The following is a 14,423-nucleotide window of genomic DNA, read 5'->3' on the forward strand; positions in this document are numbered from 1 at the left end:
CAATATCATCATGAGTTGTCAGTACGTCACAAGATTGGAATGATTGGCTCCAGTTAGGGGGGGTTGCAAAGTCCTCTCTGGGCTTAATGAGAAATTAGTTAAGACAATTACGAAAAGTGACAATCAACTCACATCACAGAAGCCACAGTCTGCACCTAATGAGTTTCTTCAAAACAAACTGCAGTTAGGGAGATGGTTAACATTTAACCCAACTCTAGTCCAATAGGTCTGTTGTGAAATGAGATGTCCCATTGGGGAGTTCACCCAGAGGAGTGGGTGGGGGGGACTTTTAACCTGCTGAATCACCGAGAGATAGCATTTCTGCAGCCAGAAGCCATGAGGAATACATAACACATTTAATAACTGCGAGAGACCAGATTGTGAGCTTTGCTGCTCACCCCACATGAAACATGTCTGCGCTTTTGGATAAATACTGTGGCTCTATTTTCTGGGTAAGTCTGTTTCTTTGATGTTTGCTAGATCAATGTTTTACCTGCGTCACAGATGTGAGGTGCGTTAAAAACGTACAAGGGTAAAGTCAACTTTAAAATAATACATTATTATAATGATAATAAAATAATGCGTGCGGAACTCAAAAATCAGAAAGCAAACTACAGAATTAATGGTCATGTCATGTCAACAACTACAGAGGAAAGCGATCTTGGAGTTATATTATCAGATGATATGTAGGTAAATAAGTGGTGTTGTCAATCAGTTGTAAAAGCCAGTAGAATATTTGGTTGATTATGAAGAGGTGTTATTAGTAGCTGGAAGAGTAAGGTGGGTGATATTTCCATATAGGTCACTGGACCTGTGTACTGTGTAAAGTTTCAGAACCCTATCTGCAAAAACACATTCATAAAGCAGTTTGGATTACAGAACAAAACTTAGTAGGAAAGACCCAAATTCTGAACATGTCCAGCTTAGAGTAATGAATTGCAGAGGTGATATGATAGAAACTTTGAAATATATCAAACATATTCATGGAATTCCAGAAGGCAGAATTTTGTTTAAGAAAAAGTGGATTTCTAGACTAAGGTAACACACTGTGAAATTGGAGTCAGGAAGACTGAATAAGTTACATCAGGGAGAATTTAGCTGATAGATCGATGGGGTAGGTTCCCAGCAGTTGTGGTGAGGTGGTAAATAAATGATAACTAGAATCTGATTGGTTGCTATAGGCAACATCTCCACTTTTTCAAACCCGCAGTTTAGTAAATATACCCCCTAAAGTAAAAACAGAAGTCTTGATGAACCTGTACGTTATTATGTGTCAATGAACTGTATGTTATGGTAGTTAAAAGATCTCGTTGTACAAGTGACAATCTAGTTTCCTTTGTAAAGTATAAGTATATTAGAAGTCAGTAATGATATATGTGACCAATAACAGTGTATGACTGTGGGCGATTTCCAGCTGCTTTATAATCTACAGCAAGGGGGATGTTGTTCCTCTTGAATACTGGAAGGCTGACATCACTAAGCACTGATTACGAGTGTTGACACAACCAAGCACTGCTCATACAGATATTATATATATGTGTTTATGACTCTTCTCTTGTGTAACATATCACATCTATCTATAATGTTCTTTTTGAGGCAGTAAATGTTGCCATGACCTGGACTTATGAGACAAAGCCATTTGTTTAATGGTATCCCGTTAAAACAACTTTGGTTGTTCAGTTTATAAATATGTGCGACTATGAGAATCTCACAGCCTGGAAATTTATATTCTTTAGAATATGAATTTTATTTCTGAGTCCCAAAAAATAAAGATAATAGCCAAACAGTAATACAAGTTGAAAGAAACTGAAATAGTTTCCACCCCCTTGGACAATTCTTGGTTGATCCCCCTCTGCTAGTCATTGTAGCCGGCTGTCTTTTTGGATAAGTCTCCATTAAGTAGATGGAGCAATACGAGGTATGTCTATTAAATAACGAGACTGTGATTCCACCTAGTAAACAAAGCACTCAGAATCAGTTATAAATGCATACGTAGTAACCTTGAACCTGTCTGAACCTGTCTGAACCTGAATGACAAGCTGCAACACTCTATGACGTTCAGTTGATTGTAAGTCACCATTTAGTTTGGTTGTGTTTTCTGTAGAGTGCCGAAAAAATGCTAAGTTTAAAAGTTGAACAACGTGTCAATTTGAAATTTTTAGTAAAATTGCACAAAACACCAACATAATGTTTTCAAATGCTTACTACGGCCTATGTGAATGACGGCCTGTCTCGTGTGCGTGTGTTTGAGCGGCACAAAAGAGTTAGTGAGGGATGTGAGAATGTCACAGATGATGAACGCCCTGGACGCCCTTGCACTTCAAGAATCAAAGTAAATGTTAAAAAATCAGTCAGATTGTTCGAAAAGACCGCAGACTCAGTGTTCGAATGATAGCTGAATCCGTGAACACTGACAAAGGCACCGTATGGAAAATTTTGCCTGAGGATCTTAAAATGACGAAAGTTTATGCAAAGATGGTCCCAAGGGTTCTCACACCAGAGCAAAAAGAACGTTGCAAGGAATTTTGTGTTCACATTCTGCAGCAACTTGACACAGATCCAAACCTGCGGCCTGATTCATTAAGGATCTTAACTTAAGAAACTTCTTATTTCAGTCTCCTGGACAAAACCATGTTACAATGCAAGGGGTGCAAATTAGCATTCTGTTTTGCACATAAGTTAAATACTGTCTGTTTTTTCATGTAGCACACAAATACTTGATAGCATATTTGTACACTGAAATATAAAGTTGATATTTGTGTGCTACATGAAAAAACTTTCTTAAGTTAAGATCCCCTGTTTCATAAAGTAATCACTTGTGATGAGACCTGGATCTTCCAGTACGATCCTGAAACCGAAAGACAGTCACTGCACTGGAAAACACTGTCATCACCAAGAATGATAAAAGCTTGTCAAAGCAAGTCAAAATTCAAAGCAATGCTCATTGTTTTTTTTTTTTTATATCAAGGGTGTAATTTTGGAAGAATTGGTTCCAGGAGGCACAACAGTTAATCAGCATTATTATAAGGAAGGTTTGCAAAAGCACCTAACAGTAGTGCACACAGCATTGCCCATGTATATTATGGGGATAGGAGGAGTTGGAGAGCAGCCAAGCACTGTCTAAAATTATAGCCAGTGTGGTGTGGAAACCCCCCTCTACAAATCCTGCGTTTGCCCCTGACGGGTACACCTGATTGTCTGCAGTAGACCCTGGTTGGCTGATCTGAGAGTGCCCCAGAGTCAGGTACCATTGAGAGAATACCCCCCCTAATATTCTCGAGAATGTAGCCTATCAGTTCACTAGGATACCATACCTCATGAATATTAGTCAGACCTTATGAATATTAGTCAGGCCTCATGAATATTAGTCAGTGCCACAGTGAGGTCACTAGTTCCTGGCAAATTTATAGGCTGCACTGGTTCATTGAAAACAAAAGATACTCTGGTGCTCTAAAACAATATATCAATCACTATGCTATATTGGGGTAAGCTCGCCTACCTATGTCAAGACATCTCCTGTGGGTAAGTCCCTAGCCTGCGTCACCACAAGTGTACTCAGGATGTCAGTTAAAACCTAGGAGCTATGAGGGGAAGGGTCTGACTCCCAAACAAATTAGAAATTGGTGAAACTAAGGTGCGCTATTGTAAATGAATGAAATGTGCACAAGTGAATACAATCATTTGAGAAAGTGCTGCCAGGGAAGTTAAGACCACTGTGTATATAAGAACCAAAGAAAAGAAACAGACAATATATAAATCACTATGTGTCATACATAAGTAGGAGAATTTTCTGCACAATATATATATTGGGTTAAGCTCCCCTGCCAACGTCAAGGCGTCTCCTGTAGGTGAGATCCTAGCACGTGGTATCTGGTTCAGCCTACAAGATGGCATCACATGTAGATGAATTAATGAATTGGTCATTGTTAAAGAAGAGAGATGAAACAGTAAAGAAACATTAGCTGCATAAATATAAGAGCCTGATGGAGGAGTGAGCATCCTGAGGGGAGGAAGCGCTCTTCCCCTCTAATGTAATATTATCCTCTGAATCCCCTCTCTCGTCCTTTGCTGGGGGAGGACACCTTCGCTCCCGGTGGTGTGTGCTTCCGGAAATATTAGCAGTCACTGTGATGTCACTGACCGCTGGAAATGCCTATGTAAGGCAGACTGATCCAGTGCCAGCGTATTGTTTCTTATCTGAGGTCTGCCCCTGGTTCCTGTGCCCTACTAGTTCCTTACACCTCTGGTTTCTTTCTATGTTGGACTTCCTGTTGCTGACTGTGACTGTTCCTCACCAATCCTTTGACTCATGTTCTGGTTCCATATGGACCTTCTGGTTCACATATTGGCTTTGTTTGGATCTCTAGGTTCTGACCCGTCTTGTCCTCTATGCTCTATCTGTAAATCCAGCTGCGTTGCTAGCGTTTAGCCCTGAGGACTGTGATCTGCATGTCCTACGCAGCTAAGAACAAACCTCCTTGCGGGGGTCCCTGCTGAACAGCGGGACATGTTAGACTCTGCGCCTCTTTGCTCAGTAGTGTGAACTACTAGTAGGTATAAGTGGTCTTTAACATACACGTGTAGTACAATAAGGGCTTGTACTACTTGTACTACCCCTTGTTTTGAGTTACATGGGTCTTGAAATACATAAGCTACCTACGTAAGCTTGGGTGTAAGCCTTGGAGTTGTTGATGATGATGAAGATTGTTGCATCTTTGCTCCAAACTTATCTATATGCTAGATTTAAGGTTGCACACGTCTTAAGGTGCATGCAGTTCAAAATACAGACATTAAAATGCAAGAAGCTTCTTTTCTCAGTCAAAAAAGCAGGTTGTTGTTAAACTCCTGTAGGGTATGAAAGACGTGACCTGTCGATGAATATGATGTTGCTCATGTCAGAGGGGTTGGTTTATTATTGCAGGTCTAAGGGTGTAATAACAGGTTCTCAAAAACCAAATATTTACCGGTCCTTTAATGAATTATTTTGAAAGTGGCAGCAAACAAGATTTCTGCACAAATGTGTAAATTGTGTCATCAACCCGTTCATTGTATTTAGAGCTTCAGCCGAGGAGCCAATGGATAAGATTGAGAACCCTGTTAGGCATTCAAAAAATGCTTCTTTGGCAAAAGGTATATTATCCTCATTAGTTGTAAGTGAGATCTATTGTCTGAGGGTTTAAGGTTCCTACTTATCAATACTGGGCAACATTGAAGATTTTCTGTTGAGCTAATCGTGGCGTGCTGGCTCACTCATGCACAAAGCAACACTAAGCCGGACTTGGGCTTCCACTTCTAGACTTGTTAAAAAAAAAAACATAATAAAGTAAAAAAAAAAAAAAAAAGAAAGAAAGAAAAACTATAAAAAAGAGGAAAAAATGCTTTATTTTACTAATAAGGCATTTATTCCTTACAGTGCCCCCGACTATCACTATACTGAGATGACGATAGTGATAAGAGGACAGTTGCTGTACTTGAACCTCCACCCTCCATGTTAGATATAGAGATAGGTCTCCCTATTGCTTTGCATGTAGAAGCTTTGCGGATAGAAATCACCGGACAGACCCAGTGAAAGCTATTACTGACAGAGCGGGTTCGTAAATAAGGAGAAGTCCTAAATTCTCCCGCTTTGATAGGACATTTAATGTTATACATGTATATATATGGCCAGTTGCTGTTTGTTTTTTTTAGTTTAGTACAGTGTTGGCTAACCTGTGACACATTCCAGATGTTGTGAAACTACAAGTCCCAGCATACCCTTCCAGCAATAAGCTGCTATATATTGGCAAAGCATGCTGGGACTTGTAGTTTCACAAACACCTGGAGTGTCACAGGTTAGCCAACACTGGTTTAGTAGATCCTGAAAGAGAGTTTGAACATTTTAAACTTTATTACATGGCTGCACACCTGCTGGTGGCAAGAATTTGTTGATACACACTTTACAGTTGGTTACAGATGCTACTAAATCTGTAGGCTGTGGTATATATCGGATGGTTTCGGAGGCACTGTGTTTGTCTGTCGTACCAACTCTGAGATGGCGGAAATCAGGTCTCACCATATAGTATTAATAACATATATTAGGTGTCGTCCAATTGCACGTTAGCAGAGATGTACATATCTAGATTTTGCTTCAAACACAGAAAAATGGCCCATGTATTTCTCTCCCAAAAGTGGGTATTAGGCAGGCACCTTGATGTGCGCTAGACGACCCAGGCAATCCGGAACAAAACCAAGGTGATTTGCACAGCACATCTAGGGCCTGATTCATTAAGAAAAGTAAATGCCGATATGTGCTGTATTTTGCATAAAACTGTTCTGCCCATGCCCAGAAACGGACCATACTACAGAGAACGCATCAGCATCTAAATCATCTTCGAGCGTAAAGGACCCTTACTACAGTCTAGGATTTCATGGGTGGAACGGGAAGGGGAGTGGGGATATGCACATAGTCAATGTACAGTAAGAGTGTGCCAAGCTCGAGCGCACACAGCAACGCCTGATTCAAGCTTTGGGTATCTCTTTGGGTACGTGTTTTTCTGTCATATCACTTACAGAGCAGGTGTAGGTGCAGAGTGATAGGGATGATGGCTATGTATTCATGCTACAACATGTGTTTGCAGTCAGGATCAACTGTAAAAATGCATTTTATGTACAGTAGTCGTCCATAACATCCTAATAAATGTATTTTACTGAAAAAAATATTTATTTTTAATGATTTGTCATTAATGACTGTATCCTTAACAGGTGACATTAATTGAATTTTTTTTTCTCTGCGTTCTTTTGTGACTTTATATTCCACATATGTATTGGACACATCTTGTACTGCATTGTCAGTAAGAGCAGATCGGGCCTAGACCCGTATTCATCAACAGACCTATCTATACATCCGCTCTTTGTTGAATACAGACGTACATATGCTCCATTTTCCTGCATTTTTTTTTTTTTAAAAACGCACACAACATTCGCAATGAATGTCTTAATGAATCAGGCCCCTAGTGAGCATTCAGATGAAGTCCACAGTTTTAGTAGATCCCTCGTCTCTCTTGCAGTAGAACAAATTTTGGTAGTTTGCACATCAGGGGGTAAATGTATAAAACTGAGAGTTTTCCGGCGGGTTTGAAAAGTGGAGATGTTGCCTATAACAACCAATCAGATTCTAGCTATCATTTTGTAGAATGTACTAAATAAATGATAGCTACAATCTGATTGGTTTTTTAAACCTGCCGAAAAACTCTCAGCTTGATACATTTACCCCTAGGTGGACAGACAAGATTATCTAAGTCATCTCTGCAATGTTGTTTTTGCCGGATTGCCATCAGACAATTTAGTGTTGTGAATTTAAAAACACATTAAGGTCTGACAAAGACCATCCTATTCAGTTAATTTGGAGGATGCCAAACTTGGAGGATGTATCAGATTTCACTATGCTGGTTTCATTCCCCAAAGTTACTCTCCTCCCCTTCCATGATATTCCCCCTGGTGCTGCGGTTTCCACCGACAGTCAAAAGACTTACCGGCCGGTTAGTTGGCTTCCTATGTGATGCGCCTTCTTATGTGTGCAAGGGTGTGTGTGTCACTGGTAGGGAAATTAAATTGTAAGCTCCACTGGGGCAGGTACCAAGGCGTATGAATAAATTATCCACACAGGGCTACATAATATATCAATACTTTGTAAATATAAAGAGTAATATTTAGCTCATATGCCAAAATGTAGCCAAAATACTAGATTAGTCTACCCAGCATGTAACTAGTTTTTGGTTTTATTAGATTTCATATTTGCTTACACAGGTAGTGTATCTCTATTTGGCATCACTTGTGGTGGTGAGGATACCAGAGAGTCAGTGATTGGCTTGCATTCTCCTAGATAACAGGAATACTAGTTAGTGATTGGTGGACTTGGGTACAGGGTCATGATCAGCAATGCCGCTATGTACATAAGTGGAAATCTATGCTATGCCTTTTCCACAGTTGTCCTTTTATCAATACACCTTTAGCCATTGTGTAACGATCGTGGAATGTGACGCACGTTGTTTGTTTTGAAGAGTTATCCAAGTAATCTATAACAGCCGTGTGTTATCAGGTGAAGGGTAAGCAGAGGCTCTTGACAGGAAACTTGATATATACAAACCTATATTTGGGGGTTCATTATCCCCTCTTATATTTAATGGAAAATCTTAGATATTATAAAGGCTTAGGGGTAGATTTATCAAACCCCTAGCAACTAATCGGATTCTAGGTCTCATTTATTTAGTACAGTCTAGAAAATGATAGCTAGAATCTGATTGGTTGCTATGGGCAACACCTCCACTTTTTCGTTTCAGAAGGTTTTATACATCTACCCCTTAGGTTTTTCCAATTAATGACAGTTTACAAAGTTCCATGTGTGTTACAACCACAAATCAATTCACTGCTGTCATTTATATACAAGAATAGCAGGCATATATGTAGCAGCGTGAGTATAGCATATGAATACATTTTTATATTAGGGTGTGAGCTAATATTTGAACTAACTGCTTTTTGCATTTTTGGTCACCTTATTTGCGCTCCTTGTATCAAGAATGTTCTTGTTCAATTTGTGCTTTTGTTCTAGAATCTCTAATTTTTCTGAGGTTAAGTTAATTTCTGTGATCTGTAATTTTACATTAAATACCGAATGCAAAGAACTTTTTATGAGAACAAAAATCTTTTACTCCTTTACTCATGCGAACAGATAACGGGGGTACAAGCAATCTCTGGTCATACATTGCTGCTTTCAGAGCAGTTTATTTATTGATCAAAATCAATCACTACAAATATGGACAGGAGTTTTACAGAAATATAGCAGCGTGTATGGGGCAACTTTAGAATGGTTTTCTTAGTATTATTATTATTACTTTTTAGTATACAGATCTGTTCTGACAACCAAGGAAAAGTAATTAGCTACAACGAACCATTTGTTTGTTTTGCTAATCTGTTTAAATATAAATATATATGTATGTATACATATATATATATATATATATATATATATATATATATATATATATAGTTGTATCTGTGTCACAACAACAAGTATGTCTATTGCACAAGTTTACACATACGGAATTCTTGACTTTCTCGTGTGTTCTATACACAGAATTCATCCTTCTTGGAGAGACCAGATCCGGATTTTCCGGAGTGTTTTCAACAAACTGTCCTCGTCTGGATCCCTCTTATATTTTTCTGGCTCTTCGCTCCATGGCAACTCCTCAACTTGTGTAAATCAAGGAAAGTGAAATCCCCCATCACTAAGCTGTACCTGGCCAAGCAGGTGAGTCACTCACACGTTACCCTTCTGAATAACCCACTCCCTTGTCTGGGGTTCAGATCACTGTTTTTTGGGTTGAAGCAACTTTGTAAATTAAATGCTTTAAAAGAAAACAAAAAAATACTATAGATGAACCACTAACTGGTTAGTCAAACTAGTGAGTGATCAGCAGCCAATCACCAATCAGCTTGCAGAACAGGCCGGAGGAATGAGTTATTCTGTCCTCAGAGCTAGGGGCGTAACTAGACATTTATGGGCCCCATGGCAAGGGCCCCAGTGTACTGCCCAAGGGTGAAGAAGGCACATATACCCATGGGGATATGACATGGAAGGCGGGCCCCCTACCTACGGGCCCCTTGGTTGCAGCACCCACTTCTACCATGGTATACCAGTTGCCAACAGTTTCTTTAAACTATATACTGCAGAGGTTATGTACAATCTCTGTCTGCACATGGCAGTGACAATAAGAACAAATAATATAGAAAATTAGATTATAGATAGAATCATGGGGGAAGCATTTTTCACCTATGCACGCCCATGGACTGTCTGTAAGCTAGTTAAAAAAAAACCCACCATGAAGACAATCAATGGCATATATCCAACACAGTATATTCTGTTTTTTATAAAGGTAGAATCTCCCTCTAAGATGATCATACACCTGTAACGTTTAACAATTACGTTGACTTTTCTCTTTTACAGATCTTGACTGTGTTACTTTTCTTCACATCGATTGCCGGACTAGGGCTCACAGCTTCAGAACATGTACAAGAACAGTCGGGGACACGTCCTGACAGGCTTCTCCCCCCTGTACTATATATTAATCCATCTCTACATGCTGTTACATGGGTAAGGAGATGCAGAATTGGGATTTACACAGATTTCTTTATAAGACACTGATTTACCCAGCACAATGTGTGACCACAGGGAAAAACTTATTTAACAATGTTTGCAGTAGCTGTATAATATGAATACTGTACGGTGAGCAATTGCATTTTAATGGTCCAGTTTGAACAATAATTTAATAATAGTTTTATTTTGAATATCAGCGCAGGCTTCACCCCGGTAAGTAAAGAGAATTGTTCAAAACTCCAAATATGAATAGTTCTGAGTTATGTTGCTTAGAACTAATAATTCAAACTATGATTGAAGACTGTTCTAGTTTGTTCTTAGCAGCAATGGGCTTACGTGGCGGAAACATAGTATTGTCCCTTTGCTCCGATTTATTCAGGTAATATCATCATCATCATGATCAGTTATTTATATAGCGCCACTAATTCCGCAGCGCTGTACAAAGAACTCATTCACATCAGTCCCTGCCCCATTGGAGCTTACAGTCTAAATTCCCTAATATAGACACAGACAGAGAGAGAGAGAGACTGGGGTCAATTTTGATAGCAGCCAATTAACCTACCAATATGTTTTTGGAATGTGGGAGGAAACCGGAGCACCCGGAGGAAACCCACGCAAACACGGGGAGAACATATAAACTCCACACAGATGTGGCCTTGGTCGAGAATTGAATTTATGACCCCAGTGCTGTGAGGCAGAAGTGCTAACCACGAAGCCACTGTGCTGACCCAGATTAATTGTTCTCTCACCCCCCCAAATGGAGATTTTTCATCTCGCTTTCTAATTGTAGATAGTCAATGACTAGATGCATCCCAATTGTAAAGCGCTACGGAATCTGCTGGCGCTATATAAATAAATGTTGATGATGACGACGATAGCACTGAACTGGATTTATCTGGTTCAGAGTACAAAAAAATCCATATACCGTATATACTAAGATATTTAAATCATTATACTATACTGAATACAGTTAGAAGGGAAATAGCTTCAAAACAGGTTATTTTAAAAGTGAATGATAAAGATCACACCTGGGCATCAACTGATATGTTTTACTGAGTGTAGAGCTGGAAATTAATAAAAGCAACAGAATATATACAGAAGATATCATCACATTTATACCCTGTAACTCTGTTCAAATTTGCTTAAACAACGTGTGTTTGTTAGAACAGGGCAGAAAGTGTATTTGTAACGTTACTTTACATCTTTTTATTTCTTAGTGCATTATTATTAGTAGTATAATGTTATTTTTGTTTATTTTATTGATTAGGTGAATCTAACTCTCTAGCATTAGCCCCTTTTCACTGAACGTGGCCGAGAGGAGCGCTTATAATACGGCAACATAAGGCCTCTCTCTCTAGCACTAGGCTTTAAGGCTTTAAGATAGCAAAATTTAGGGCGCTCAATAAGAACATTACATTGTATTATATAAAAGAGTCCAAGGGACTGGTTCATTAAGGAACACAAAATTGCCGTAATTTGAGTTTAAAAAAACGAGCGCACGCAATTTGAACGGCTGCGCGTCCTTTTTTCCATATAACAAGCGGATCTGACGAAACGTCTGCTGTTGAACACGGGCGTAAGTACGCTATGGATATACAGCACTTTCCGTATGCATTTGTGCAATATAAAGTGTTAATAATATAATCATTAAGAAAGTAAAAATATTTCTTTGCAGTATATATTTTTTTTTCCTCCATCAAATTTCTCGGGATATTTTCAATGTATAATGTATATAAAATTAATTTTTACAGTTGCTCCTGATTGCAAACACATGTTCTAGCATGTATACACTATCACTCGGCACTTACACCTGCCTTGTAGCTGGTATAAGTGGAAGACACGTACCTGAGAGATGCCCAAAGCTTGTATTAGCACTGCTGCAAGCGCTCGGCCTCAGGACATCCCTACTGTGTGTTGACTACGTTAGTTCCCCCCTTCCCCACCTCATTCTGCCCATCCAGTCGTAGGCAGCGGAATCGTCATTTACTTGCGAACATGAACTGCGTTCTTTGGTGCAAGACTCGTTTTCACACATGTACCAAGCGAAAATACACAAAATACGCCACGTAAATAGACTGTTGTTGCTGGATGAATCAGGCTCTAAGGGGCACATTTATCATTATTCGGCAAAAGTGAGAAATAGTTATCAATCCTTATCGCAAGGATAAGGATTGAACTATTTCTCACATTTATTAAAAAGGGAACACAGAAACAGCAGTTCCGAAAAACTGCTGTTTCTGTGATAGAAAAAAATCACACTTACCTCCCTCTTCGGACGCGCTGTCTCAGGATCTCCTCTTCTTCCTTCAATTGCGCATGTGCAGTGCACATGCGCAAAAAGTCCCCACTCTGTCTCTGCAACTATCGTTGCAGAGAGAGCGCGCTGAGTGACAGGGAGGGATCATGTGATCCCTCCACACATGCGCTGTCCAGCTCTGCTCGTCGGAGCAGAGCTGACAGCAGTGGATTTCTTCAATTCAGATGTTGTACACCAGCTTCAGCTACATTATCAAGACAAGTTCCCAAAAAAAAACATTTTTCGGGACTTCTTAGATTGGGGCCAGGAGCAGTCACCATTCTGTTGAATGGTGACTGCTCGCAAAAATGATCAGGAGTGCAAAGCAGCAGATATCCATGATATCTGCTGCGATGCACCCTTAATAAATTTGCGGAGGGCACATCGGGACTTTAATTCCACGGTAAGTGCACAATAGTGCACTACCGTGATTTGTTAAATATGCCCCTAAATGAGTGGTCTTTGCCTCATCGATGCATCTAATAATGCGTAAAGTGACAATATATATCTTTTTGACAATTTTTTTCTGTAGGGAATGCATCAGTCGCTCATTATATTATACGTTCTTCTAACTAACACTGAAGCGATGAGTTTAGACCTCTCCAATTATTAGTAATGACATCTGAACCCACCATATATACAGATATTATTTACAGGGTTGTATGCATATATTAGCATCACTTGGGTATTATAAAAAGATGGCTCCTTATTAGACCTTCTTCTCGCACTTAGATCTTGGTGATCATAATCCACCACACCCGACGATACTGTGTCCGGAGAGACACGGGCGCGCTGTTCATCTTCTGGACTCTCTCTGTGGTCTGTGGGATTTTTCCATTTCAGTCGTTAATCCGGGAAGCTCTGAAGGTAGGAGCTGAAACTCTTTTGTCTTTGATTTTAAAAAGAAAAATAAATACAACAATTAAATGGTTGCAATAGGAAATATTATTACAAATATATAGAAAGTTTATGGAATAATAGTTGTTGACTAGTTTTTGGACAAAACAAAAATTCTGGTTCTAGTCACAAGTAATTAACTCAGTTTTAAGTGAGCAATGTTATCATTATTCTCTTTTCTAGAAATAATGTTTTATTTTATAGCCAATATATGATACATTCTTGACTTAGATCATGTAAATTCACCTTGACAGATCCACATTTGCACAGAGTTAGGCTGGGTACACACTACAGAAAATGTCTCTCTATACGATATCATTAACGACCAAAAGTCCCGATCAGCGTGCTGATTTACTTTTGCTCTATTTTACACGATTTGCCTTCAGATCTGTGCTCTTCACCTGTCATAACCATCAACTTAAAAGATTGTGACTCTGTAAACACTATGGAGATCTGGGGGTAAATGTATCAAGCTGAGAGATTTACGGCAGGTTTGAAAAGTGGAGATGTTGCCTATAGCAACCAATCAGATTCTAGCTGTCATTTTGTAGAATGTACTAAAGAAATGATAGCTAGAATATGATTGGTTTTTCAAACCCGCCGGAAAACTCTCAGCTTGATACATTTACCCCCTGGTTGTGAGTACTTACACACTGCAGGATTTGCCCAACATCGTTCCATTATTTATAGGGATTTTAATTCCATTTATAAAATCAAATCAAACAATACGATGTGCTGTGACACAATAAAACATGATAGTTGGAGTGTAGACACGCGATATCGGACTCAACGGTCATTTATTGTGTGATTGGCGCGATAATTGGGTGAAAAAACCTGCAGTTTGTGCCCAGTCTAATATGTATAATCTGCTTATTTATTTTTGTCTTTAAATCTGCACGTTCTACCTCTTGTGACCTGTTCTTATTGTTATGATATTGTTTTCCCTTTATTCCTGTTTTTTAGAGAGATATTCCTGACCTCCCCAGATTCTGCTTGTTTTTCATCTCATATGGTCTCCAAATTATTATAATTATTGTCTCTTCCATCTCAGAAAAAAGTGACCTTACAAAGAAGGTAAGATGGGCAAGGTTGGTTCTC

The 14,423-nt window shown here is 39.2% G+C and overlaps 1 protein-coding gene across 1 annotated transcript in view; it reads left to right on the plus strand.

Annotated features, from left to right (window-relative positions):
* Positions 1-304: 304 nt before the first annotated feature.
* Positions 305-14,423, plus strand: part of ABCC2 (ATP binding cassette subfamily C member 2) — a 45,591-nt gene continuing 31,472 nt past the window's right edge. Inside the window, exons 1-5 of the mRNA XM_075215964.1 lie at positions 305-452; positions 9,113-9,286; positions 9,983-10,129; positions 13,161-13,295; positions 14,289-14,399. Of these exons, the coding sequence (XP_075072065.1) occupies positions 411-452; positions 9,113-9,286; positions 9,983-10,129; positions 13,161-13,295; positions 14,289-14,399 (609 nt within the window). The 5' untranslated portion in view covers positions 305-410. The remainder of the gene's footprint in view (positions 453-9,112; positions 9,287-9,982; positions 10,130-13,160; positions 13,296-14,288; positions 14,400-14,423) is intronic.

The sequence above is a fragment of the Mixophyes fleayi genome, chromosome 6, assembly GCF_038048845.1.
Source record: "Mixophyes fleayi isolate aMixFle1 chromosome 6, aMixFle1.hap1, whole genome shotgun sequence".
Classification (NCBI taxonomy): Eukaryota; Metazoa; Chordata; class Amphibia; order Anura; family Limnodynastidae; genus Mixophyes; species Mixophyes fleayi.